At 50.1% G+C, this 24,419-nt stretch overlaps 1 protein-coding gene across 2 annotated transcripts in view; it reads left to right on the plus strand.

Moving 5' to 3' along the window:
* Positions 1-24,419, plus strand: part of ABR (ABR activator of RhoGEF and GTPase) — a 188,509-nt gene that overhangs the window by 68,399 nt on the left and 95,691 nt on the right. For both annotated transcript variants that reach the window (XM_036267646.1, XM_036267648.1), the window contains one exon: positions 21,589-21,773. In XM_036267646.1, the coding sequence (XP_036123539.1) occupies positions 21,589-21,773 (185 nt within the window). The remainder of the gene's footprint in view (positions 1-21,588; positions 21,774-24,419) is intronic.

The raw sequence follows: 24,419 nt of genomic DNA on the forward strand, positions 1-24,419 counted from the left end.
AGCTTCTGGTGGTTCGCGGACAATCCTTGGCATTCCTTGGGTTGTAGGTACATCACTCAGTCTCTGCCTTCGTCCTCGTGTGGCCTGCTGTCCCTGTATCTGGGTCCAAATTTCCCCTTTGTATAAAGAAATCAGTCGTATTGGATCAGGCCTCACCTTAATGACCTCATTTTAACTTGATTACCTCTGTAAAGACCATATTTCCAAAGCAGTCACATTCTGAGGTACTGGGAGATTAGACACCAACATGTATTTTGAGGGGGGACACAAGTTAATCCATCACACTTATCCTCACTGCCTCCCACATTGCAGACAGAGGTAACCACTGGCCAGAATTTTGTGTTAATTATTCCTTCCTTTAGAGCAGCGGTTCTCAACCTGTGGGTCGCGACCCCTTTAGGGGTCGAATGACTCTTTCACAGGGGTCTCCTATGACCATCGAAAAACACATATTTCCGATGGTCTTAGGAACCGAGACACCACTCCTCTGTCTGTCTCCAGGCGGGTCCGCCCACATGCAGATACGTCCACATACAACATGAGGAACTGGATTAAAGGGTTGCGGCATTAGGAAGGTTGAGAACCACTGCGTTAGTCTACCTACATAGGTGTGTATTCCTAAATAATATAACTGTGGTTTCGCCCACAATTTATATAAATAGAATCATAATATAAGTATTTTTCTGTGACTTGCCTTTTTCTGCTTAAAATTATGTTTTTGAGATTCATAGTTCTTGTTGATAGCTGTAGATCATTCACTGTCAAAGCTGCCACAGAATGTCATTATAGGACTAAACTACAGCTTACTTAGAAGAAATAAAGATTCTCCTACATTTTTGGACAAAACCGATAGGAAAATAATTTTACAATGCAACACAACATACACACCATGTATATCTGAAACAAACTTCATAAAACAATACCTACCCTTAGTATGTGAGATGCTCCTTTGCAATTCATTCCAAAAGGTGATCTGCCAAACTGGCTGCAGGACCCCTAACAGCTCAACCTGCAGTGGCTGAATGCACCCCGTTACGAGTCCAGCTCAGCAGCCCATTGGTTCTGTGCCCAGTGGGCAGGCACAGGGCATGGCCTGTTGCTCTCACAGGGCTGTCTGCCTGCACACTCTGGTCCTCATCCTTCCATCTGTTGTGACTGTTGACTTCTCCCTGCTCCTGCTGTGGCCTTGCCCTTGTAGTTGCTGCATCTCACGGGCTATGGCCTGAGAGACCAGACCCCTGGGTATGTTAGAAGTACACTGTAGCATTGCTGATATAGTCAGGTAGCAAGAGAGAGGGTAGTGTCTGGGACCAGACTGCTTGGGTTCCAAGCTTGGCCACTCAGCAGCTGTGTGACTATGAGGAAGACATGTGACTTCTCTGTGCCTCAGTTTTCTCATCTGTAAAATGGGACTCTCAGAGTACCTACTTCATTGTGAGGATTGAGTTACTGCATATACCAGGAACCTGGTAAATGTGTACTATCTGTCCACTGGGTGTAAGCCTCACAAGGGTACAGGCTGAGTCTGCTTTGCCTCACAATTGTGTCCCTGTTTCCTAGCACAGTGCCTGGCACATAGTAGGTGCACACCAGGTATCTGTCAGTTAAATGAAGGGAAGCCACCTTTACCTTTCTTGAAGAAATGTCTGTTCAGATCCTTTGCTTATTTTAGTTGGCTTATGTGTGTTTTTATTGTTGAGTTGTAAGGTTTTCTTTATGTAATCAAGCTACAAGTCTCTGATCAGGTATATGATTTGCACATATTTTTTCCTATCCTGTGCGTTGTCTTTTCGGTTTTCATTATGTCCAGTTTATCTGTTTTATTGTTCATGCCTTTGCCGTCATATCTAAGAATCCGCAGCCAAATCCAGCATCATCAGGCACTTTACCTCCATGTTTTCTTCTAAGAGTTTTATATTTAGTTCTTACGTTGAGGTCTTTGATCCACGTTGAGTTAATTTTTGTATATTGTATGAAGTCAGGGTCCCACTTCATTGTTTTGTAGGTGACTGTCCAGTCCAGTTGGCCCAGCACCATTTGTTGGAAAAACCACTGAATGGTCTTGGCACCCTGGTCAAAAACCAGTCGACCACACATAGATGTGTTTGTTTCTGGACTCTCACATCTGCCCTTTGACCGACAGATCTGGAACGCCACCTCCAGCTCTAAGAGTTCATCCTCTCTGCCCGTGTACTCTCTGCAGTCCCAGAGGCTCCCACAGGACCTGTTACCAAGACATCCCACAGCCTCATGCCACCTCCTGAGCAGCCCCTGGAGAAAATCACTTCTCGCATATGTCAGGGTGACCACCAGGAGGCCCCAGTGTGCCTGCCCCAGAGGGCACACAGGGGAGGGTGCCCCAGAGGCATACTTTTCCTCTCTCCACCTGCAAGCCTGCACATCTCCCAGCGCAGGGTGCAAGTCCCAGAGCAGGGCCTGTTTGTGCTGATGCCCAGCTCCTGATTGGGTGGATGCCCTTGATGTGGGCCAGATAGGAGGGAGCATAGGCAGGAAGTGGCTGTTGGGATGGAGAGGGACAGGGGCCAGCAGGAGGGAAGCATTCCTGGCACTAGAGGCATCTTCACCAGGACAACGCCTTGGGAGGGAGAGCCCTGCATCCATGGGTAGGCACTGAGGCCGGAGAGGCTAGTGTTGCCAAGCTCTCTTCCTAGCATAGCTTCCTTCCCTGTTTCCTCTGTATGTGCCGGGTGACTCGACCTCCCTCCTTTCTGAGTGCTTGTTCCATGCGGTTGAGGGACTTAGATACATTCAGAGGTCGGGTGGCTCTTGGTCAGCATGTCCTCTGTGTAGAATCGTCGCCTCGCATTGACTCCAGACAGTGAGTAGACTCCCCAGGGCAGCCAGAGACCCTTGCAGAGTGTGAAGAGAGCTGAGAGGATGGGCTTGGTGGTAGCAGGGGGCATTTTAGTTTGCAGGGGAGTTCCAGGATGATGGGTACTTTGATGCAGCTAGAGCAAGAGACACACCTGAGCGGAGACCGGTTCAGCGGCACCTGTAGAATGCTAATGAGCTGGGCTGCCTGTGGGTTGAGGGGCTGGGGGTGGTCAGCTGGTGAGGTGCTGGCTCAGAAGGTGGGGAAGAGGCCACATGATGGTTTAGAGGCACATGATACTGTCTCCCACTTCTCCAGATCTAAGACCTTGGAGATGAGTCTTCCAGAAGTGGCAGCCACTGCAGCGACATATGCTTGCTAGGGACATGGGAGGGGAATTCACTGCAGGGCCCACATCCCTTGGATCCAGCCCTCAAAGCAAAAGGGGGGGGGGGCAGAGATTTCTGCAGGGTGCGTGCCCATCTCCTCCCTCTTCATTTGCTCTCCCCGCTTGCCCACCCCTAAGTGGAACAGAGCGGGTTTGAGCTGAGTTGGGGTTGCTCACCACCTGAGAATTGCATCAGCCCCGCCTGGCAGGCTGGAGCTGGAGCCTGTTGCTATGGTGACCACTAGGCTTCAAACCAGTGAGAAGGATGAGTGAGTCACAGGGTGTGGTTTTCCTGCCTAGTGGTGCTGTCATGTGATAGGCACATGATCTGGGAGCCTGTGTTCCCAGCCCTTCGGTGGGGAGATGTGTCAGCTGCTTAGGTGGGCATGATGGGGCAGCTGCCCCTAAACCACGTGGGCACTGACCAGGTTGGGTGTGTGACCAGAGAACCAAAGTGACTCCCTTGGCCCTTCTGCCTAATTCTGGGGGGCAGTGCATGATCTGACCAAGTAAAACCAGACTCTGGGGAAGGGAGGGGTCCAGGATGCAACCGGTAACCCAGAACAGAGGCTGCTCTGAATCCCAGCTAACAAAACCTGCTCAGGCTGCGTCATGACATTTTTCCTACACCACCTGACAGAGCTCATCGTCGTGCTAAAGATAACAGACTGCTTGGCCAAGCGGCACTGTTCCTCAGTTCAGATCTCCTCTCATGTTTTGCTCTAATGGGAAAGAAGGTAGAATGTTCATGTTCCAGCCGCACTGAGCACCTGATGTGTGCCAGGCACTGCTCTAGACACTGCCTCATCATTCTGTCATGTCCCTGTCTCTCCACTGGAGAGTAGGTGATGCTGTCTCATTCTGCAGTGGGGCCAACTCAGGGGCCCAGAGAGTTTCAGTGACTTGCCCAAAGAGTTAAACCTCAATCTTTGGGCTTCCTGTCCAGTGTTCTCTTGGATTCCAGATGCCCCTATAATCAGCAGTTCTCGGGATGTCCGGTAAAGGAACGCAGTGTACATCTTGTCGTGGAGAAACCGTGGCAGTCTCTCCCCAGAGAAAAACACAGGTCCTTTGTGGGGACTGACTGACAGGAGCTATTTCTGATTTGTGAACGGGAAGAAGGAGAGATGCGGGTGTCGCCTGTGGACAGAGGAAGCCCCGGAAGCAGTTGGGGAGGTCAGGGTGGGGCATCGGACTTGGTACCTAGACTGAGTCTGGGATTCTGCCAGAAGCCCTCGGGGGTGAGGACTAGTTGTCTGCTGAGTTCTCAGCAGGGAAGGGTTGGTGAACTGGGCCAGGGTAATATGTAGAACCAGAGGAGAACTGTAGCTCCTGAAAGAGCCTGGCAGTCATAAGTTCTAACTTGCCGAGCTTATGAGGCCTGGTAATAGTAGTTAATGCTTAGGTGGTGCTAGTACTTTTCTAAGTACACTTAAATGCAATTACTCATTTCATCCTCACTGAAACCCTGGGAGTTTGGATGCTATGATTTCATTTTGAAAAGGAAACACAACACAGAGGTTAAGTGACATGCTCAAGGTCACACAGCTGGTAAGAGGTAGAGCTGGGATTCAAGCCGAAGCAACCTGGCTCCAGGGCATGAGCTCTTGACCAAATATTCTCCTGTCTCTGCTCTTTCTTTCTAGAAATATAACAAGTTAGCTCACATGACCCCCCCCCCCCAGAGGAGTGTGTGTGTGTGTGGGTATGTGCCCCCCCCCCCCCCACACACACACATGCACACATCAATATACCGGCAATGGGAGGGAGGGCTCAGGGCTGCACCTTTGAGCTGCTATGTGTTGATGGCTGTACCTAGGCATTTGCAGGGGCCTAGGGAGACCTGTACCTGCTCTTCTTCCCTCCCTGCCTTCATGCTTCCCAGGAGACTGGGTGCTCTGTCCCCTCTGGCGCAGAACTGTGGAGGATATTGCTGTGGACCGCTACCTGGACTGCTTCCTAACCCCATTGAAGGGCTCCAGGTTCCCAGGAAGGAGCTCAGATCTGAAACTAAAAGGGGACAGTGGCCCAGGAGGAGCAGGCTGTGCAAGTGGGAGCGTGGTTGCTGTGTGGGGGCTGTTGTGCCTCTTTGGGTGCTTGGGTAACCTGTGCGCTGCCCACAACTGTGCAGCTGCCTCTAGCCCTTGAGAAGACATCAGACAGACGGGGCTTCTTGTCAGTCTTTCCCAGGCAGGATTGTGGGGAGAAATAATAATAAGGATATCAACAGTAACAACCATGAATATTATTTACTATATGACTTACTAAAGGCATTGTTCTTAGTGCTTTTACTTGAACTAATTCACTTAACTGTCACAAAAGCTCTATGAGATAGTTATTACTATTATCTTCATTTTATAAAGGAGAAAACTAAGCACAGAGAAGTTAAGCAAGTTGCCCAAGATCACACAGCTAAAACTGGGATTTGAGTTCAGGTAGCCTGGCTGCAGAACTACCACCCCCTGGCTCCCAAGCCAGTACAATGTCCTTTCATGGCTCCCAGAGGACACCTCCAGACCCTGTGACTCTTCTTGTCCTCAATTCAGAATCTTGATTTCATTTTTCTGGGAGGCTGGGATGTGCCCACTTGCCTGTGGGATGTGCCCACAGGTCCTGTGCATGAGATATAGCCTCTGACATGAGCATGGTCCTCGTTTTTATGGGGACTGTGCCCCTTCTCCAGGCATGAAAAGAACATTTCCAGGAATTCTCCTGGGTATAGAGGTCATTGACCTTGGCCACTGCTGCTCCGGCCGGCCTCATCCTACCAGTCTGTCTGCGCACTGATGGTCCCAAGTAACCAACTGGGGCAGGGCAGGTCCCACCTGCCCTGTGGGCCCCAGTGCCTGTCTCTTCTCAGTCTGTCTTGTCTGGCATGGTCTATAGCTGCTCTTATTTTGAGGGCCAAGTTGAAACATCTCTTTTCCTTTCCACCCACCATTCCATCAGCCCCTGGGCCATGTCTAGTCCTGAGCTTGATTCTTGGAGGAGGCTGCCTTCCTGAGGGAGGTGAGGCTGGCATCTCTTGCTGCCAGGTGGGAGGATGGAGCTGTCTGGATCTGAGTGGAGGACTTGGCGGGTAGCAGAGGGGTAAAGGGAAGTTTTATTGTCCGCCGCAACCCCTGGGGCTGTTGTGCATGCTCCCCAGACGTTGCCATTGGCTTTGGTTGGGTATGGGGCAGGTTGAACTCTGCAGTGAGTGCCCAGGTGCTGCCGAAGGGGGAAAGAAGTATTGGAATTGGAGCTGACAAATGCCTGGCAGCCCCCACCTAGGGCAGAGCCAGGCTTGTCTTGTGCCAGGAAATTGGCAGCAAAACAGAAAGGAGCTGTGGAGGTGGAATCTGCCTTTGTAACTCAGAAGGTGACTCCAGAGCCCTCTTTGGAAGCTGAGTGGGCTCCAGGCCTCCGTTAGTCCCCCTTGCCCCCTGCTGATTCCCAAGAAAGAGTTTCTGTCTCTGGTATTGCTCCTGACCTTCCTGACTGCCTTTTTTTTTTTTTTTTTAAGTTATATTTCATTCTATTTTTTTAATTGTAAAATACATACAGCATTTTAAATTGTGATCATTTTTAAGTGTGCAGTTCAGGGGCATTAGGCACATTCACACTATTGTGCAGCCATCACCACATCCATCCCCAGAACTTTTTCATCTACCCAGATGGAAACTCAGCACCCATTACACACTCATAACCCCCTGCGTGCCCCACCCCAGCCCCTGGCAACTATCATCCTACTTTCTGTCTCTATGAATTTGACTTCTCTAAGTATCTTATATAAGTGGATTCTTTCAGTATTTTTGTGACTGCTTATTTCATTTAGCAAAATGTCCTCAAGGTTCATCCGCATTGTAGCATTGTGGAATGTCCTTCCTATTTAAGGCTGAATGATGTTCCATTGTGTGTGTAGATCACACTTTATTCATTCATCAGTGGACACTTGGGGTGCTTCCCCCTCTTGGCTCTTGTGAATAATGCTGCAATGAACATGGGTGTTTCCCAGTCTCCTTTGGGGCTTACTTCATACATCAGCAATAGGCTGTCCTTGGAGCTTGGTCAGGGGTGGGCCCACTGACTCAGCCCCAGGAGAGTGGGTAGGTCACCAGGGGAAGGCTTGGCCCTCTGGTGCCAGCTTCTGCCAAACACTAGGCTGACGGCATTCCAGATTTTCTTTCCCTCAGCCCTCAGAAGAGGTTGCTGGGTTCCTGGTTCTCTCCCGTACAGGAGGAGGATGGATGTGGTTCACTAGGAGCCCAGCTTGGTGGTGTTAAGAGCAAGGGACGGTCATGCTTTGGGATGTATGTGTGGAGTTTCCCTGAGACTGGGGACTGGCTGGCTGACCTTACGTGGAGGAGTGGGGGTGTGTTGGGGCAGGCTGGTCATGCTGCGGAACCAAGGTAGTCGAAATCCCCGTGACTTAACCTAAGCAAGATGTACTGCTTGCTCATACTGGTCCATCACAGATAGACAGGGGCCTCTGCTTCACATGTTCACTTGGGAACCCAGCCCCATGGAGGCTGCACCATCTGGAATCCATGGTCTCCAAGGTCACTGCCGCAGGGGAAGAAGGAGAATGGGGAGTGTGCATGAGGGCTGACCAGAGTATTGGGAGTCAGAAGGTGTCAGGGCCTTAAGAAGGCAGGTCTGTCTGTGTATGTGCCTGTGGGTGTGGGTATATGTGTGTGCATGAGAGCAAAGAGCAGAAATGAGCTGGCTGGGCGAAGCACATTGCCTTTCCCCAGCTCAACCCTCACGTGGCACTGCACCACCCCAGAGGAAGGTGATGTTTCAGGAAGGGGCCATTGACTGGGGAAGATCCTCTCATCTCCTCTCAGCAGGAGACAAAAGGAAGCTGGAATAGGTCAAACCACTGATACTCCGGAGATGGGGGAGGGGAGAAGGACATGAATTTTGAGGTATTCTCTAATGGCCCTGTTCTATAGTAGAGTTCCTTTTAAGGTCCAGGGAGGCTCTGTGTGGAGAGCTAGCAGCTTGAGCTGAATGTCAGCAAGTCTGGCCTCCTGATAGCAATGGCAGAAGTACAGGGTGTTTCTGTGGGTGTACGTGAGGGTGTGCAAGCAAGTGCAAGTTGGGAATGTCTTGTTTGACTTCTGCAGAGAGCCTGGAGCCTCTTGGCTCTGGGATTGAAGGGAGCCCCTGAGGTGGAAGGCAAGGGGGCATAGATTCTGATCCTGGCTGCCACCAACGTATAAGGCAGCTCTGAGAGTCTTATTGACCTCTCTGGACCTTATATTACTAATCTGTTCTCTGAATTGTCCCTTCCTATTTCTCAGCACTAGATTGAGAATCATTTAATTTTTCATAAATACCCTAAGGACTCATGAAACCATATATGGGAGAGGGGCTCGGAGGAGGCCGTCCATCCCAGGCGGGTGATAAGTGGGATCGGATTCGAAGGTCATTGTCATAATGGTCCTTTGATTCTCCCTCCTCATTGCCTTCTGGCTGCTTCCCCTTCAGCGAGCATTTTTCACCAGCGTGGGGGAGGGAAGAAGAGCTGAACCCTAAATCAGATCAGTCCAGCATCATTGCTTGTTATCAGTTCACGATAGTTCAGAGGGGAAGGAGAAGGCAAGTTAAAGCTGTTAACTCTAGCAAGGGTTAGAATTCCTGTAGGATTTGTGAGAGTAACCTCCTGGCCTCAGACCCTAAATAATTAATTGGATGCTATGGGAAGAGACTAGGAGGAGTTTTGGGGCATTGTATCAGCCAGTCGGGCAGTTATGGAGCATCTACTGTGTGTGAGTACTGTCCTGAGTGCCATGAATATACGAAATAACTAGAAAAGGGCCGTCCTTGCTCTCCAGACTCCTGCCACCTAGTGGGGAAGCCAGAATATACCAAAGGCCAAATGAAATATGAACTTGACTTTGTAGAGGAAATTTTTTTTTTTTGCCTGCTTAATGGAATGCTACACTGTTTGTGGAATACTCATGGTTTCTGGTATCGCTCCTTGATCTGCAGAGCTGCCCTGTGGAAGGGACAGGGCAGCCGTGTCATTCCCTTTACAATGACAAAGTGGAGGCTCTCAGAAAATGAACAGCTTGCCAGAAGCCGGTAGAACTCAGATCCACCTGACTTCTGGCCTGGGGCACAACTCATTGTATCCTATTGACTGGCTGATGGGATACTGGTAGTGGAGCTGGGGGTGCCATGTCTTGCTTGGGGTCTGTTCCAATCACTGTGTCTGGCACATAATATGATGAGGAGATGTTTGCTGAGTAGCCATTGCTTATTTACGCATGAAGTAAACTTCTGTCCCTTCTGGCAAGGTCATCTGGCCATTTGCACCAATATTCCTATATACTTAGTGGGCATTCCTATCGAGTAATTAGCAGTCTCCTCTTGCCCAGGTAGGAGATGATGTCAACGTACAAAAAGCAATGGAGCCCTGGCCGGTTTGGTTAGAGCGTCGGCCTGCAGTCCAGAGAGACCCGGGTTTGTTTCCCACTAAGGGCATGTACCTCGGTTGCAGTTTGTCTCCGGCCCAGGTTGGGATGTGCGGGTGGCAGCCACTTGATGTGTACCTTTCACGTTGAGTTTCTCTCTCTCTCTCTCTCCTTCCCACTCTATCAGAACAAAAAAACAAACAAACAAACAAAAGCTATAGACTCGCTCCAAAAGAGCGGGCTTAATAGACTCGCTCCAAAAGAGCGGGCTTTAAGTTGTGGCTCAGTTGTTTATTAGCAGGTGGCTCCGGACAAGACCCAGAACATTTTTGAGCTTCAGTTTTCCCTGTGTAAAGCGGGAGAGTAATATCTACTCTGACATCCTCCCCGGGTTGTGAGGATGAAATGAGATCCCGGCTGAGGGCTTGCTGTGTACACTGTAAATAAAATACGGTGCAGGTGACAGGGTTTCTGAGCCATCTCTGAGGCTGGACACAGATGCAGCTGCTGCTCCTGGCGGCCACGGTCGCTGCCTCCCTAGCGGAGGGAGCCTGGAGGTAGAGGAGCGGTCGCATCTCCATGGCAACCGGAGAGGCTGAGCCGCACCCGGGCGGGGGGTCTTTAGTGTGTTCTCAGCAGCGGGGGTGGAGCCAGAACCTAGCGCTCCAGCAACGCGCTGCACCTCTAGGAATGAGCCTGTGCGCTGACGCTGCCCTGTCTTCCAGTTTGTCCCTTTACTGAGTTCATTTCCTTGCTCCAGACCTACCTGAAGGCCTCACGATGAGAGGAGGCCATCCTGTGGTCCAGGTGGCTGCTGTAGGCCGAGGCTGATTGGGACAGAGGCTGCCCTCTCTGTCTGCCAACATTTATAATCAGCTCACAGGCCTTTCTGTCCACCTCCTTGCTCTGCCCCCGCAAACCTCCAAGGCCTTCAAGACTTAATTTAAACTCTCTTACAAGAAACCTCTTCCGTGCCTCTCATATGGCCCAGCCGATGGCTTCCTGGGCTGTTGCAGAGTTTCATTCGACCTTGTGTTAAACTGGCGGTTCTCAGCTTTACAATACATTAGAGCCACCTGCTGCCCCAGCCACCCCACACCAATTCAATACGGATCTCTAGGTTGGGAACCAGACACCGGTAGCTTCCAAACTCCCAGGGGATTTCAGTGTGCATCAAAGTCGGAACTGATATCTTCAAGTTTAAAATTTAAGCTGTTCTCGCCCTGGCCGGTTTGGCTCAGTGGTTAGAGCGTTGGCCTGCGGTCCGGAGAGACCCAGGTTCAGTTCCCGCTAAGGGCCCGAACCTCGGTTGCAGTTTGTCCCCGGCCCTGATTGGTCGTGTGGGTGGCAGCCACTCAGTGTGTCCCTTTCATGTCGATGTTTCTTTCTCTCTCTCCCTCTTTCTTCCACTCTCTCCCTCCCACTCTGTCTGAACAAAAAATGGAAAAATGTCCTCGGGTGAGGATAAAAAATATATATAACTATATAAATATATGTATATGTATATGTATATGTATATGTATATGTATATATAAATAAAAATTTAAACTGTTCTCCAATTGCTCCTGCCTTGATGTTGAGCCTACTGAATGTAGGCTAACCAATGAACCATTGAGTTGGCTTGGAGCCCTGGTTTTGTTTTTTGTTTTTCATGGACTAAGAGATTCCTGAGGGCACTTACTGCTCAGGAAGAGGACCAGGGTAGTAATGATAATAGCTACTGTTTATTTAGCACTGGCTCTGAGCCAAGCGCCTTGCATTGCATATGTTTTCTCACTGCAACCCCACAAAAAATGTGTAAGGTATAGTCTTTATGTTAGCTCCATTTTATTTATTTATTTATTTATTTTTAAAATATTTTCTCTTTGTTGATTTTTTAGAGAGAGAGGAAGGGAAAGGGAGAGAGAAATAGAAACATCGATGAGAGAGAACATCGATTGGCCACCTCCTGCACGCCCCCCGCTGGGGATTGGGCCCACAACCTGGGCATGTGTCCTGACCGGGAATCGAACCATCGACCTCTTGGTGCATGGGTTGACGCTCAACCACTGAGCCACACTGGCCGGGCAGTGTTAGCCCCATTTTATAGATGAGGAAACTGAGCCTTTGCAAGGTTAAGTAACTTGCCTAAGGTTACAGCGCTATTAAATGGTGATACTGGGATTGGAACTTGCCTGAGACTGACTCAAAGCCTTGTCCTGGCTCCTCACCTCCTCTCCCATCAGTCGTAGAACAGAGGGTGCTGAGAAGGAGGCGGCTTGTTCACGGCAAAGATGCTGGGCCTCATTTCCTGCTTTACCACCACTAAGGGGCTCCCAGTGGTATCTCCTGGGTCAGCTCGGGTCACGGCCCTGAGGGTGTCTGCTCTCCTGTCCCTTCAGTTGGCCTCTATTGAGGACTGTTTTGCCAGATGCTGCCTGAGTTCTCTAACCTACATAGTGTTATTTAATGTTACCTCACAACCATCCTGCGACACGGGCGTTACTATCCCCATCTCAAGTATAAGAAGCAGAAGCTCAGAGAGACTCAGCCAACAGCTGGTGATCTGCAGAGCCAGTTCTCCCAGCTCTGCAGCAGCCCAACTCTGGTACAGGCATGAAGACCCTGGACTCTGAGTCTGCCTTGGGGTCTTGGCTTCTACTGGGTTAGGGGGAGGCCAAGTTTCATTGCCTTGTGTACCCCTCAGCTGTGTGAAGGAGACAAGGGTCACTGTAGGGGTTGTCAGCCTCAAAACGGTGCCTAACTGCTAAGTCCAGCCAGTGTACTGGCCTGCTGGGAATGTGGGGATGACCCAGCTTAGTTTGAGGAGGAATTTGGAGGAGTTAGAGGATTTGGGGAGGAAACAGGCAGATCTATGCCTCTCCTGGTGGATAGACCAACATCAGGAAACCACGTGTGCAGTTTCACAACAGCGTCCGTGCAGACTTCAATCCAGTGCTTGGCATCCAGGGGAGATCTGAGCTGGGAGTGGAATCATTTTCTGGGAGTTAGCAACAGGAATAGCAAGTTGGGAGGATAATACCCATCCAGGAGAAGGGCTCCTGGGACCTCGGCTTTAGCTACAGCAGTCTGACCATCAGTGCCCGGAACCAAAGGGCCCAGTCCTGCCCGGCTCCTTGGCAGCACTGTTCTCCTAGGACCGGCTTCTTCCTTCCCCTCCTCTCTCACATCTGTCAGGACACACCAAAGTTTTTTAAGTTCACCAGTCTTTATATATTTTTTAATCCTCACCTGGGAATATGTTTTTTTCATTGATTTTATAGAGAGAGGGAGGGAGAGACAGAGAGAGAAAAAAACCCGTGTGAGAGAGAAACATCCCTCTGTTGTCTCCCGTACGCATGCCCCAACTGGGGATCTAACCTGAAACCTAGGAATGTGCCCTGACCAGGAATTGAACTGACGACCTGTTGGTGTACAGGACAATGCTCCAACGAGCCACCTGGCTAGAGCTAAGTTCACCAATCTTAAGCATATAGCTTAATGAACGTTTACATAGGCCTACTTTTGTAACTACCACCCAGATCAAGATATAGAATGTTTTGAGCACTCCAGAAAGTTCCCTGATGCCCCTTCTCAGTCAACATCCATTGTGTTCTTTCACCCACCCCCAGGTAGCCACCACCATGAACTTCTATCCCCATTTATTTGTTTTTTCTGGTTTTGTTTTTTTTTTTCAATTTTTTTCCCTTTATTGATTTTAGAGAGAGATGAAGGGAGAAGGAGAGGGAGATAGAAACATTGATGAGAGAGAACATTGATTGGCCGCCTTCTGCATGCCCCCCACTGGGGATTGGGCCCACAACCTGGGAATGTGCCCTGACCGGGAATCGAACCGGTGACCTCTTGGTGCATGGGTCGATGCTCAACCACTGAGCCACACCAGCCAGGCTGTTTTTGTCTGTTCTTGAACTTCATATGAATGTAATCCCACGGCATGTACTTTTTGGTGTCTGGTTTCCTTTGCTCAGCATAATGTTTGTGAGATTCATCCATCCTGAGGTTTCTCTGAGGGTGAAATGAGGTGGTGCACAGCCCAGTGCTTGGCACCAAGGATAGTGAGCATGCAGCAGTCACCCTGGGAGATCCTATCACCACCTGATGCTGCGTGTGGCATACAGAGAATTTTGATGTTCTCTGAAGACTTTTAATGCTACTTCTGTGGGAATGATGATCAGGCCTGGGCTTCCCTCAGTTGTTCTCCCAAGGTTTCCCCTCCCCCACTGCATCGTCACTTCCAGGGCAGAAAATACGTTTATCACCTAATATCATCCTTTGTATCACCCCTGTTGAGAGGGCTGGGCCATTCCATATCTAGAACTGTATCCTGCACTCACAGGTTCTTAGAGTATCCAACAAGAGGTTGGAAAGATCCCCCAAACTGCCCTCAGCATCAGTTTGGGTGTTGGGGGTACCAGATGTATTCTGACTGTGTCCATTGGTCATTGGTGCTGGACAGTCTCAGTCAGGGAAGGTTGTAACCGTGTGTGCCTCCAGCTGCTTGGTTACCCGTTTCTCCCCCTTGGGTCTACCAGAGCTTAAGATAGTAGAAACGAGGGTTGGTCATTTGGGTTTAACCTACTCCCCACAGTCCAACTCTTCACATTGCTCAAAAGAGCATGTCTCTGTGGTCTGTCACTGGTTGGCTCATATCCTGTCATCAGGCACAGGCTCCATCCATTACTGGCTTGGAATAGGTAACCCTGTGTTCACATGTGGTCCCCATCTGCGTGACTCCTAGGAGATCCGGAGGTCACAGGGTTCTGCTTGCACTGAAATGCAGCAGAGGAACATGTGCATGGGGAGGAATTGTCTCAAGTTAGAGAGATTCGGCAATGATGTAGCGGGCAAGACCCTGCAGCGGGCGTGGTCCTGATCGATGGTCCCACCTAACTCTTAGCCCTGCTCAGGAGGCCCTCGGCGTGCTAGTCTGTGCCCACTTCACCAGAACTCTCTGCCCCCTCACCCTCCTGCTCACTCAGTGTTCTAACCACCGGCCTATTTATAGCCCCCTTAAGGGCCCCTGCTGTTTCACACTTTGTGCCTTTGCCAAGCCTCTTCTCGTTGCCTAGAACTCTGCTTATGTCCCCCATCTGCCTGGCAAGCACCCACACATCTTTCAAGATGCAATTAATAATAATAAGAGCAGCTGAGATTTATTGGGTACTTACTACGTACTAAGTCTTTGTGTGCGATATGTGGTTTGATCCTCGCAGCAGCCCTGTGCGCCCAATCCCTTCGTCATTCTCTTGCACATTCATTGGTTTAACCTTTCACTATCCGTTTATAGGAGGCTGCCTTGTACCAGGCACTCCTCTGAGCACAAAGAGGTTAGAACGTGATGGAGCCTGGACTGGAACGTAGGCCGTGTGATCCAGCATCCTTGCTCTTAGCCACAGTGATAAACCACCTCCCTTCAAGTATCACCCAAGCCCTTCCAGCCATCTCCTTATCCACACTGTTGCCTGCTCCCTCCTCTCTGCCTCACCTGCGAGGTACTTCTGTCATAGCATCTAGGATGCTTTGTCACTTATTGGACGGCCTTTCTCTACTGGTCTGTAAGGGTATATCACATGGGAAGGTGTTCATTTTAAGTGACAGAAAACCCAACATATAAGGGCTTATATTTCCCACTTAGCAAGAAATGAGGTAGGTTGTTTCTAGTGTGGTTCAGCGCCTCAACAGCGTCAGGGAAATGTTCTTTCTTGATCATTTCTTCATGGCAGCAGTGTGGCTGCTGTAGCTCCAGTCATCATATCTGAGTTCAAGGCGAGAAGCCCTTTTTTCATTAGCAAAGCAAAGGCCTTGCCAGAGTCCCCATTCTACTTCACCTAGGTTTCATTGATCAGAATGATGTCAAATGGCCACTCCTGATTGTAAGAGAGGCAGAGAAAGTAGGTTTCTTGACTGGGACTGGGTCCACTACCACCTCATATAAAGCCAGCATAAAGTAAGCAGGGTCCGGCTGGTGTGGCTTAGTGGTTGAGCGTCGACCCATGCACCAGGAGATCACCAGTTCAATTCCCGGTCAAGATACACGCCCAGATTGTGGTCCCGATCCCCCAGTAGGGGGCATGCAGGAGGCAGCCAATCTCTGTTCTCTCTCATCAGTGCTTTTATCTCTCTCTCCTCTCACTTCCTTTCTCTCTAAAATCAATAAAGGAAAAAAAATTTTTAAGTAAGCAGGGAGGATGGATATTAGGTAGGAGACATGCAGTGTCTGGTACTGTCCTAGAGAGAAGAGACCATGTATGAATTTCTCCCAAAAATCCTAGAATCTGTATGCTTTATAATTGTTTTATGTTGTTGCATTGCAGTCTTTATTCTGTGCACATACAGACATTTTTACTTTTTCAAGTGTAATGTCATACTATACATACTATTCTTAATTTCCTTTTTCACTTAGTAAGATGATGTACATCATCCATATGATTTTTAATGGCTACGTAGTCCATCTTGGAGATATACCATAATGTACCCAACCAATTCCCTATAATTAATCATTTAGGTTGTTTTTAATATTTTACATTTATAAACAACCCTATGATTAATAACCTTTTAATTTTATTTTTATGTATACTTGGCATTAATTTTTTAGGACACAGTCTTGGATTATGCTGGGTTAAAAGCTGTACCACCTAGCCCAGCCGGTGTGGCTCAGTGGTTGAGTGTCGACCCATGCACCCAGAGGTCGCTGTTGCAATTCCTAGTCAGGGCACATGCCCAGGTTGTGGACCTGATCCCCAGTAGGGGGGGGCATGCAGGAGGTGGCCAATCGATATTCTCTCTTATTGATGTTGCTATCTCTCTCCCTCTTCCTTCCTCTCTCTTTATAAATCAATAAAGAAAAAAAAGTTGTACCGCCTATTAAAGCTTTTGATAGCAGTTACCAAGTTGACTCCAGAAAAGTTGTGGCACTTATACATACCCTCCAAGAGTTTCTGAGAGTGCCTGTTCTCTGACAACTCTGCGTATTTGTTTTAATCCTTGCTGATTTGATAGAAAAATGGCAAAAATGGAAGTTTGCATTTTCTTTGATTACAAGAGAGGTTAACATTTATATATACACATATACATATACAATGTTGGGCATTTGTAGTTCTCTTTAATTTTCTGTTCATTTCTCTGACTCATTTAGAAAGTTTAAGTATTCATCTTTTTCTCATACTTGCTTTATATATTCTGGAGACAAGTACTTCACAGGAGAAGGATGCAACTGAGCTGGATTTGAAGGCTAAATAGAATTTCACTGGGTGAACTGGGGTAAAGACGGTGTTTTAGGTACAGAAACAGCATGTGCAAAGGTCCAGAGGTGTTGTGTGTTTGGGGACTGTATTCATTTCATAGGGCTACCTTAAAAAAAAAAAAAAAAAAAGAATCACAAACTTGGTGGCCTAAGACAACAGGAATTTATTTTCTCACAGTCTGGAAGCCAAAGTCCAAAATCATGGTGTAGGCAGGGTCATGCTCCCAGCCAAGGCCCTAGGGGGAGAATTATTACTTGCCTCTTTTAAAGTCTGGTGACTCCATCCATTCCTTGACTTTGGCAGCATAAGTCCAGTCTCTGCCTCCATCTCCACATGGCTTTCTTCTGTGTGTCTGTGTTCTCTCCCCTCCTGTTTCCCATGAGGGCACATCATCAGATTCAGGACCCACTCAGTTAGTTTAGGATAGTATCATCTCGAGATCCTTAACTTAATTACATCTGCAAAGACCATTTTCCCAAATAAAGTCACATTCACAGGTACCAAAGTTCGGATTTGGACATACACATTTGGGGCTACTATTCAACCTACTACAGGGACCTAGGTATTATAGGGCAGAAGACTATGACCCTGTAAAGGTAGAGTTGGTGACTGTGAAGGACCTTGAACTGAGGAGTTCGGGCTACACCTTGAAGTGAATGGGGAACTGTTAAATTTTGAACAGGGGAGAGAGTGTTGGAATTGTCCTCATAAGAGTTGGAGAGGGCAGGGAGGAGGAAGTACAGTTCAGGGTGTAGGAGGTGAGGAGCAGGAAGAGGGAAGAATCTGAAACGTCTCCTAGGTCTCCAGCCTGACTGATCTGGCATAGAAGGTAGAGATGTTCAAGAAACAATCAGAGAGACAGGTCTGCAGCTCAGACCTCACCCTGGCGTGTAAATAAGATTTGAGAGAAGGAACCAAGTAGGAGTGACAGAAGCCTGGGAAACACCAATTTTTTCCTACCATTTTATTCTAAAAAAATGCCAACATACTTAAAAGTTTAAAGAAGTGTACAGTGAACACCCACATACCCACCATCTAGAGTCTATAATTATCATTTTTCTATACTTGCTTTATCACACATCTATCCATCTCTCTGCACATCCTCAGCCCATCTTATTTTTTTATGTGTTTCAGAGTAAGTTGCTGACATCAGTACACTTAACTTCAACACATAAGCGTGCGTGTCATTAACTAGAGTTCAATTTTTTGTGACATGCACAAATCCTCAGTGTACTATTTGATGAATGAATCAACCTGTGTGCCCCAAATCCCTGTCAAGATACAGAACATTTCCATTACCCCAGGAAGTTCCCTGTGCCCCTTACAGTCAACTTCTGTCTCTACCCCACACCCAGAGGCAACCACTGTTTTTTTTTCAGCCATAGATTCGTTTTAGAACTTCATATAAGTGGAGCCATACAGGATATGCTCTTTTGTGTCTGGCTTCTTTCATTTAGTGTGAGAGTCTGTAGGAGTCTGTGAGAGTCATTTCTGTCGTTGCTTGTATCAGTAGTTTGTCTCTTTTTATTGCTGAGCAGTGTTCTATTGTAAGGATATATCAGGAATACCAATTTTTAAAGGGTGGGCAAAGAAAGAGAATTCCACCAAAGAGACTTAGAAGGGACAGTGCAGGCAGTAGGAAAAGCAGACAGAATGTCAGGGAAAACCATCTGAATCAGTTATAATTAGGTTTAAATGCATATAACATAAAAACTAAATAACAGTCTTTCTTCTCTCTCTCTCTCTCTCTCTCTCTCTCTCTCTCTCTCTCTCTCTCTCTCTCATAAAAGAAGTCCAGAGGTAGACAGTCCGGGGGTGGTATGCTGGTTCATTATGCCATCATTGGCCCAGATTCCTAGCTTTCTGTTCAGCTATCTTCAGCACCGGCTTCTCTCTCCTCGTGGTTTAATATGGCTGCAGGAGCTCCAGCCATTCCATCTGCTTTTCAAACTGACAACAGAAGGTGGAAGCATGAAGAGGACCCAAAACAAACAAATAAACAAACAAAACATACCTTGCAGCTAAAACAATCTCTTTTAGCAGCCTTTCTCAAAGTTTCACACATCTCATTGGTCAGAACTTAATCCTATGACCCACAACACTAGGGAAAAGTAGTCTTTTAGCTAGCCACTGGGCACACTGTTACTCTAACTATAATGAGACTTGTGTTACTAGGAGAGAAATGGATATTGGCTGTCAGCAGCCTCCTCTGCCTTCTTTCTTTTGAGACCTAGTGGCCAAGCTATGGTCCACTCAGCATTCCTTTCTATGACCTTTTATCAGCTGAAGCCCATGCTTGGCAGATTTCCATCCTCCTACATTCCCAGAAGGCTTCTGCCCTTCTTTGATGGTTGGTTTCTCTGTCTTTTCTGTATCCCTTTTCCTGGTAGGGGTCTCCTGGGTCTCTGACCAGCTTCCTGAGCTGTCAGGGTCGTGTGGAGGTTGGAATGAAAGGGTAAGTGTCTAAGAACATTTGCAGAGAGTTCTCTGGGCACTTCCCTCCACTCCTGAGCCTCCCCACTCCTGTGGCTAGCACCTCTCAACTCCCTGTTTCCTCTTTGGTCAGCCTCCCCTGACAAGGAGGACTGTAGATTTCTCTGGAAGGTTAGTGATATTCAAAGGGAAAAGATGGCACCTGGAGATAAACAGACAGTCCTGGGTTCAGATCCTCTGTGCAAATCTGAGACTCAGTGACCATGGGGGGTAGTAAGAACAGCCTCCCAGATGTGGCTAGGTTGACAGGAGCAGCAGATGCCTGTGCATAGCCACTACTCTGATAAGGCTGAATTTGCACACCGCGGGGAGGCTGGCAGAGACCTTCCCACCCTGCTGTGGCCCAGCCAGCTCCAGGCTGTGTGGTAGAGGTAAACCACAACACCTTCCCTGCTGTCTTTTCTACCTCTGCCCTTGGGAAAGGTCCCGAGAGTACGGGATCTGGGAATTGGGCAGTGTATAGGAGAGTCGGTGTGGCCTGCTGGAATCTGAACTTCTGGCCAGGCCCGGGTTCACCTTAGCTAACACTCCCAGCCTTGACTCCAGGAGAAATAGGGCAGCCTGGAGCCTCCTGGAGGAGAAATGGCGAGTTAACATGATGTTTCGTTTCTTCCTTGTGCTTTTCCAAAGTGAACAGGTCTCAGCAAACAGCTAGGCCCCCTCATAGTGCCAGGCTCAGGCAGACCGGATGCTGCGCTCCTCTTCTTCCCTCCCGAACCCTGGAAGTAGCCAAGTTGGCTCACTCCCTGCCAGCCTCATAGGGCGTGGAGCCTATCCCCTGGGTCCATGGCAGACACACAGCTCAGTGGCTGGATCACTAGGTGCTGTGGTTCTTCACACGTGTGTCCGCCCTGGGAAAAAGATAACAGCCATGTCCCCTGACAGCTTAATGGGCTGTCGGCACCGGGACTGGAGAAGTCGGTAGGAGCAGGTGCAGCAAGGCTGGGGAAGCTCTCAGCTGCCAAAGGGCCAGATTGCACTGAGTGTGGCTGTGGCCAGACGCCCTGGTGACCTGTTGACACCGTTCTCAGGCTGCCGGCTGCCCCGGGGTTGGTGTGTGATGACAGAGGAGGAGGAGCCAGGCCCCAGTGGAGAACTTGGCTCAAGCCTTAGACCTGAGAGGGGCAGTGCGTTCCTCTGCCCATTCACTCCCTCCGCACACATTTCCTGAGGTCCTGCTGCATGTCGGCCCATGGTGCTGGGCACACAGTGATGGCTGAGACACTCAGTTTCTGCCCCAGGGGATGAGGGACAAATGAGCAGGATCAACAGGGGCACTGGAAGGCCATGAGCTGGAGGCGTTCTGAGCTGGGGTGCCAGGGAGCACATCCTGGAAGAAGTAATAGCGGAGTAGACGATGGAACAGGCCCAGCCGAGGGCTGGGAAGGGGCAAGTGGGAGGGTCCCTCACCCTGCTGTGGGAGAGACCCTACTGTTGGGGTTTGACTAGGGGCCTTTCTGAGGTGCTGCCCTGGAACCCAGGGAAGGGGTGTCTGTGCGTGGGATCTGGAGCCTGTGTGGTGCTGGCAGCCCAGGGGGCTAACAGCAACTCGACTTCCCTATAGTCTTTTCTTCCCTCCTTCTCCCAAGGGAGCCTACATTGAAATGATAGAAATAAGTGCTGGTTTTTGAGGCGTCTGTGTTCAATCGAGTCCCTGCCAGGCCTCTGTGCCTCTTTTGCGCCCACGCTCTGCCAGCCTTGTGCCCCGTCCTGCCCCAGGCCTTGTTTGGAGGGGTTAGGGCTCCCTTGGGTCCCTTCCTCAAGTCCCCACCCTGAAAACTGCTCTGCCCCTCTCAACCAGGGATGGGGGCCTCAGGGTAGAAATGGTACCCTCGGAGGAGGGGCTCAGGAAGTGACATAGCTGGGCCCGCCCCCACCTCCTATTCCCTATAAAAAGCAAAATGGTGACTCAGAGGAGAGTTGGAAGCGTCCTGCCTCCTGCTCCCACTGTTAATTTTTAGACTTGGAATTAGGCAGGAGGCGAAGGAAACAACAGCTCGGAATACGCGACTGACATGCTATTAAGCAGGTGGCACCCGCGACGCCGCTCCTCCCTGGCTCCCAGCAGCCCCTGAACTGCTGGGCTCCCCAGCCCGCGAGGCCCGGCCGTGGATGCTGCGGCCCGGAGCATGGCAGCCGGGGGCCGCCGCCGGCGCCCACTGCGCTACCAGTCCCTGGCAGCCCTTGTGGAGGACTCTCAGTGGCCTTTCTTGTTCCTTGTCTCAGACTTCAGCTACGGGGCAGACGACTACGACGGAGAGGGGAATGAGGAGCAGAAGGGGCCCCCGGAGGGCTCAGAGACCATGCCGTACATCGACGAGTCGCCCACCATGTCGCCCCAGCTCAGCGCTCGCAGCCAGGGCGGCGGGGACAGCATCTCCCCCACCCCACCTGAGGGGCTGGCACCCGGGGTAGGTACACCTGCTTTTTCTTCTGGGTTTGGGAAGAGGGGACTTTGGGGGAGGGGGTACCCAGCAGGCATGAGTGTCGTGGGCCAGGCTCTGCTTGGGATACTGCTGGGGGAGCCGGACTTGGGAAATTTGGACCTGGCTGTTTCTGGTGCCCTTGTTTCTTTCCAGTCCTGGACCCTCTCAGACTAGGCTCCCCTCTGCCCCACCTGCTGCTATCTCTGCCTCATCTACCAGCCGTCAGCTCCCCTTGCCTGCTGGACACCCTCATCTTCTCTCTCAGCCTTCGGGCCTTGGGGAGGAAGCTGTCTCTGTTCTCTGGGCCAAGGCTGGACGGTGGCTGCCTGTGTGGCCTGTGGGCTGGACATGCACATGCCAGCTCAGCAGAACAAGGCCCCCGTGCTCACTGTGGGGCAGAGCGAGCTGCTTCGGTGGCATTCCCTGAGGACCAAGGGCCCCAGCCGGCCCTCCTCTGGAAGGGAATGAGCCCTGACGCTGTCCACCTCAACTCTTGCTGACTGATGGAAGCTGTGTTCCAAAGAGAAGCATTTGACAAGGAATATTAAGTATGTGCTCTGAGACAAACCACAGGGCAGAGATGTGTGGAGGTTTGCAACGCTGTAATTAATGCTGTTCCTGGCCACAGGGACGGGCTCTCTCTGGGCCCAGCTTGTGCGCATGAGGCTGAGACACATGAGCAAGCAAGATAGAAATTCCTGGGGGCTGTTATTCTGAAGTTGGGGAGAATCAAAGCCGTTCCTCCATTGGGGAGGGGCTTGGAGTGCCTGGTCCTGCTGGGTAGAGGGCTTGTCCAGGTGTGTTTTGTGGCGGTCCCCTTTCTTCCCTCTACTACCCCCAAGGAACAGTCACTGAGATGCTATGAGATACTTGTTCCCCTCCTACAGGGCCCAGCACTTCCCCTACCCACTCTCCAGCCAGAAGGGAGGGATACCTGGACTCTCCCATTTCTTGAGACCCCCCTGCTTCCTTCCCTCCCAGCCTCCCTTGGCCACCCTCCACCCCTCTGCCAGCTCTCACCCCCCTCTTCACACACCGAGGTGGCTGTTATAGCCTTTGGCAACAAGGGCCTTGGCAACCAGCTTCCCACTTGGGAGAAGCCACATTGTTGCCATGGCAACAGAGGCAGAACTCAGTGGCTGCTAGGCAGTGCAAGTTTGGGAAGGGATGGTGGGGGCAGGTGGGAAGTGGAGGGGCTGAGGAGGGTGCTGGTCAGGTCCAGACCCCCCACAGCCGGCATTCTGGTGTGTTGCTTTGGTGTCCTAGGAAGGGTGACAGGTGAGAGACGGCCATCTTGGACATGCAGGGCAGGATTTTTGGTATTGGAGAAGGAGAGAGTATTCTGGACCTGAGGCCAACCAGGAAAGCCAGGAGGAGACTCTGGCTTTCCATTTCCGCCTTTAGGTCTCTCATCACAACAGGGCTCAGAGACACACCCCACCCCAGGGGTGGGGTGGGGACACAGCTGTTACCCACCATGAGCAGGTGCAGGAAGATTCTCTGTGGGACACAGCACAGGGCCAGGAATGCTAGCTGAGAGTTGAAAACATGGGGCCAAATAGAGCCACTTGCTGAAGAGAAGAAGCTTTTTTGCCATTTTCTTCTGGCTCTGCCTTCCTCCCTCCTTCTTCCCGCTTCCTGTCCTGGTTTCTTCCCTCATCACATGACCAGCTTGCTGGTGTGCTGGTCCGATGATTTTTAGATTCCCTGGTGAAAGGTACTGTCGGGCATAACGGAAGGTGCCCCTGCCTGGTGCTCTGAGGCCTTGGGGCAGTGACTTCAGTTTGTGGTTGCCCACTTTGCTCGGTGGCTCACGAGGGAATAACTTGGTTTGAGGACTTCGAAATGCAGAGATGCTACAACTGACTAAAGTGCTTGGGAACCGGAGGACTGAGGTTAATACCACTGGCTGGAAGTCATGAAAGCTAGGAGTATGGAGCACTTACCCGGTTTGGGCAGCTTAGGGAAGACTCCAGCCCAGAGCACCTCCTGCCTCCCCACTTCCCCTCCTGGAGCGCCATGTTTGCCCTTTCTACTGTGTCACTGGCCCCATCTAGTGGACTCGGCAAGTATTGCTATTTACATCGGGGTGCTGGAGACGGTTGACTCCTCCTGAGTACCTGGGCAGCAGTTGAAGTTTTTTTTTAACAAAAAAAAAAAGAGGAAGAGAGAAGAAGAAAGAAAGCCAAGGTTTCTGCTACTTGGCTCTGTTTATTTGGCCAGGCAGGTCCCCTCCCTGCCAGGCTTCCTGTTGGGGCCTTGGGAACCAAGGGGACTTTTAGACCAAATCAGACTATTGTTCCGGCCTCTGGCAGTGGGGCATTCCACAGCCAAATATGCAGCCACCCTGTGCCTAGAAGCCCAAAGTTTGGTCTTTGTGTTACTCACGATTCTCCAGAGAAACAGACCAATAGAATGCATACACACACACACACATTACAGAGAGAGAGAGATTTTTATTATAAGGACTTGACTCACTCAGTTATGGAGGCTGAGAAATCCTAAGATTTGCAGTCAGCAAACTAGGGACCCAAGAAAGCTGATGTATAGTTTGTGTCTGAGTCTGGAACCAGCAGAGCCAATGGTCTTCCAGACTAGAAAACCCGCAGGCTCGAGACCCGAGAAGAGCCA

This window comes from Molossus molossus, unplaced genomic scaffold (genome assembly GCF_014108415.1).
Source record: "Molossus molossus isolate mMolMol1 unplaced genomic scaffold, mMolMol1.p scaffold_m16_p_19, whole genome shotgun sequence".
Classification (NCBI taxonomy): Eukaryota; Metazoa; Chordata; class Mammalia; order Chiroptera; family Molossidae; genus Molossus; species Molossus molossus.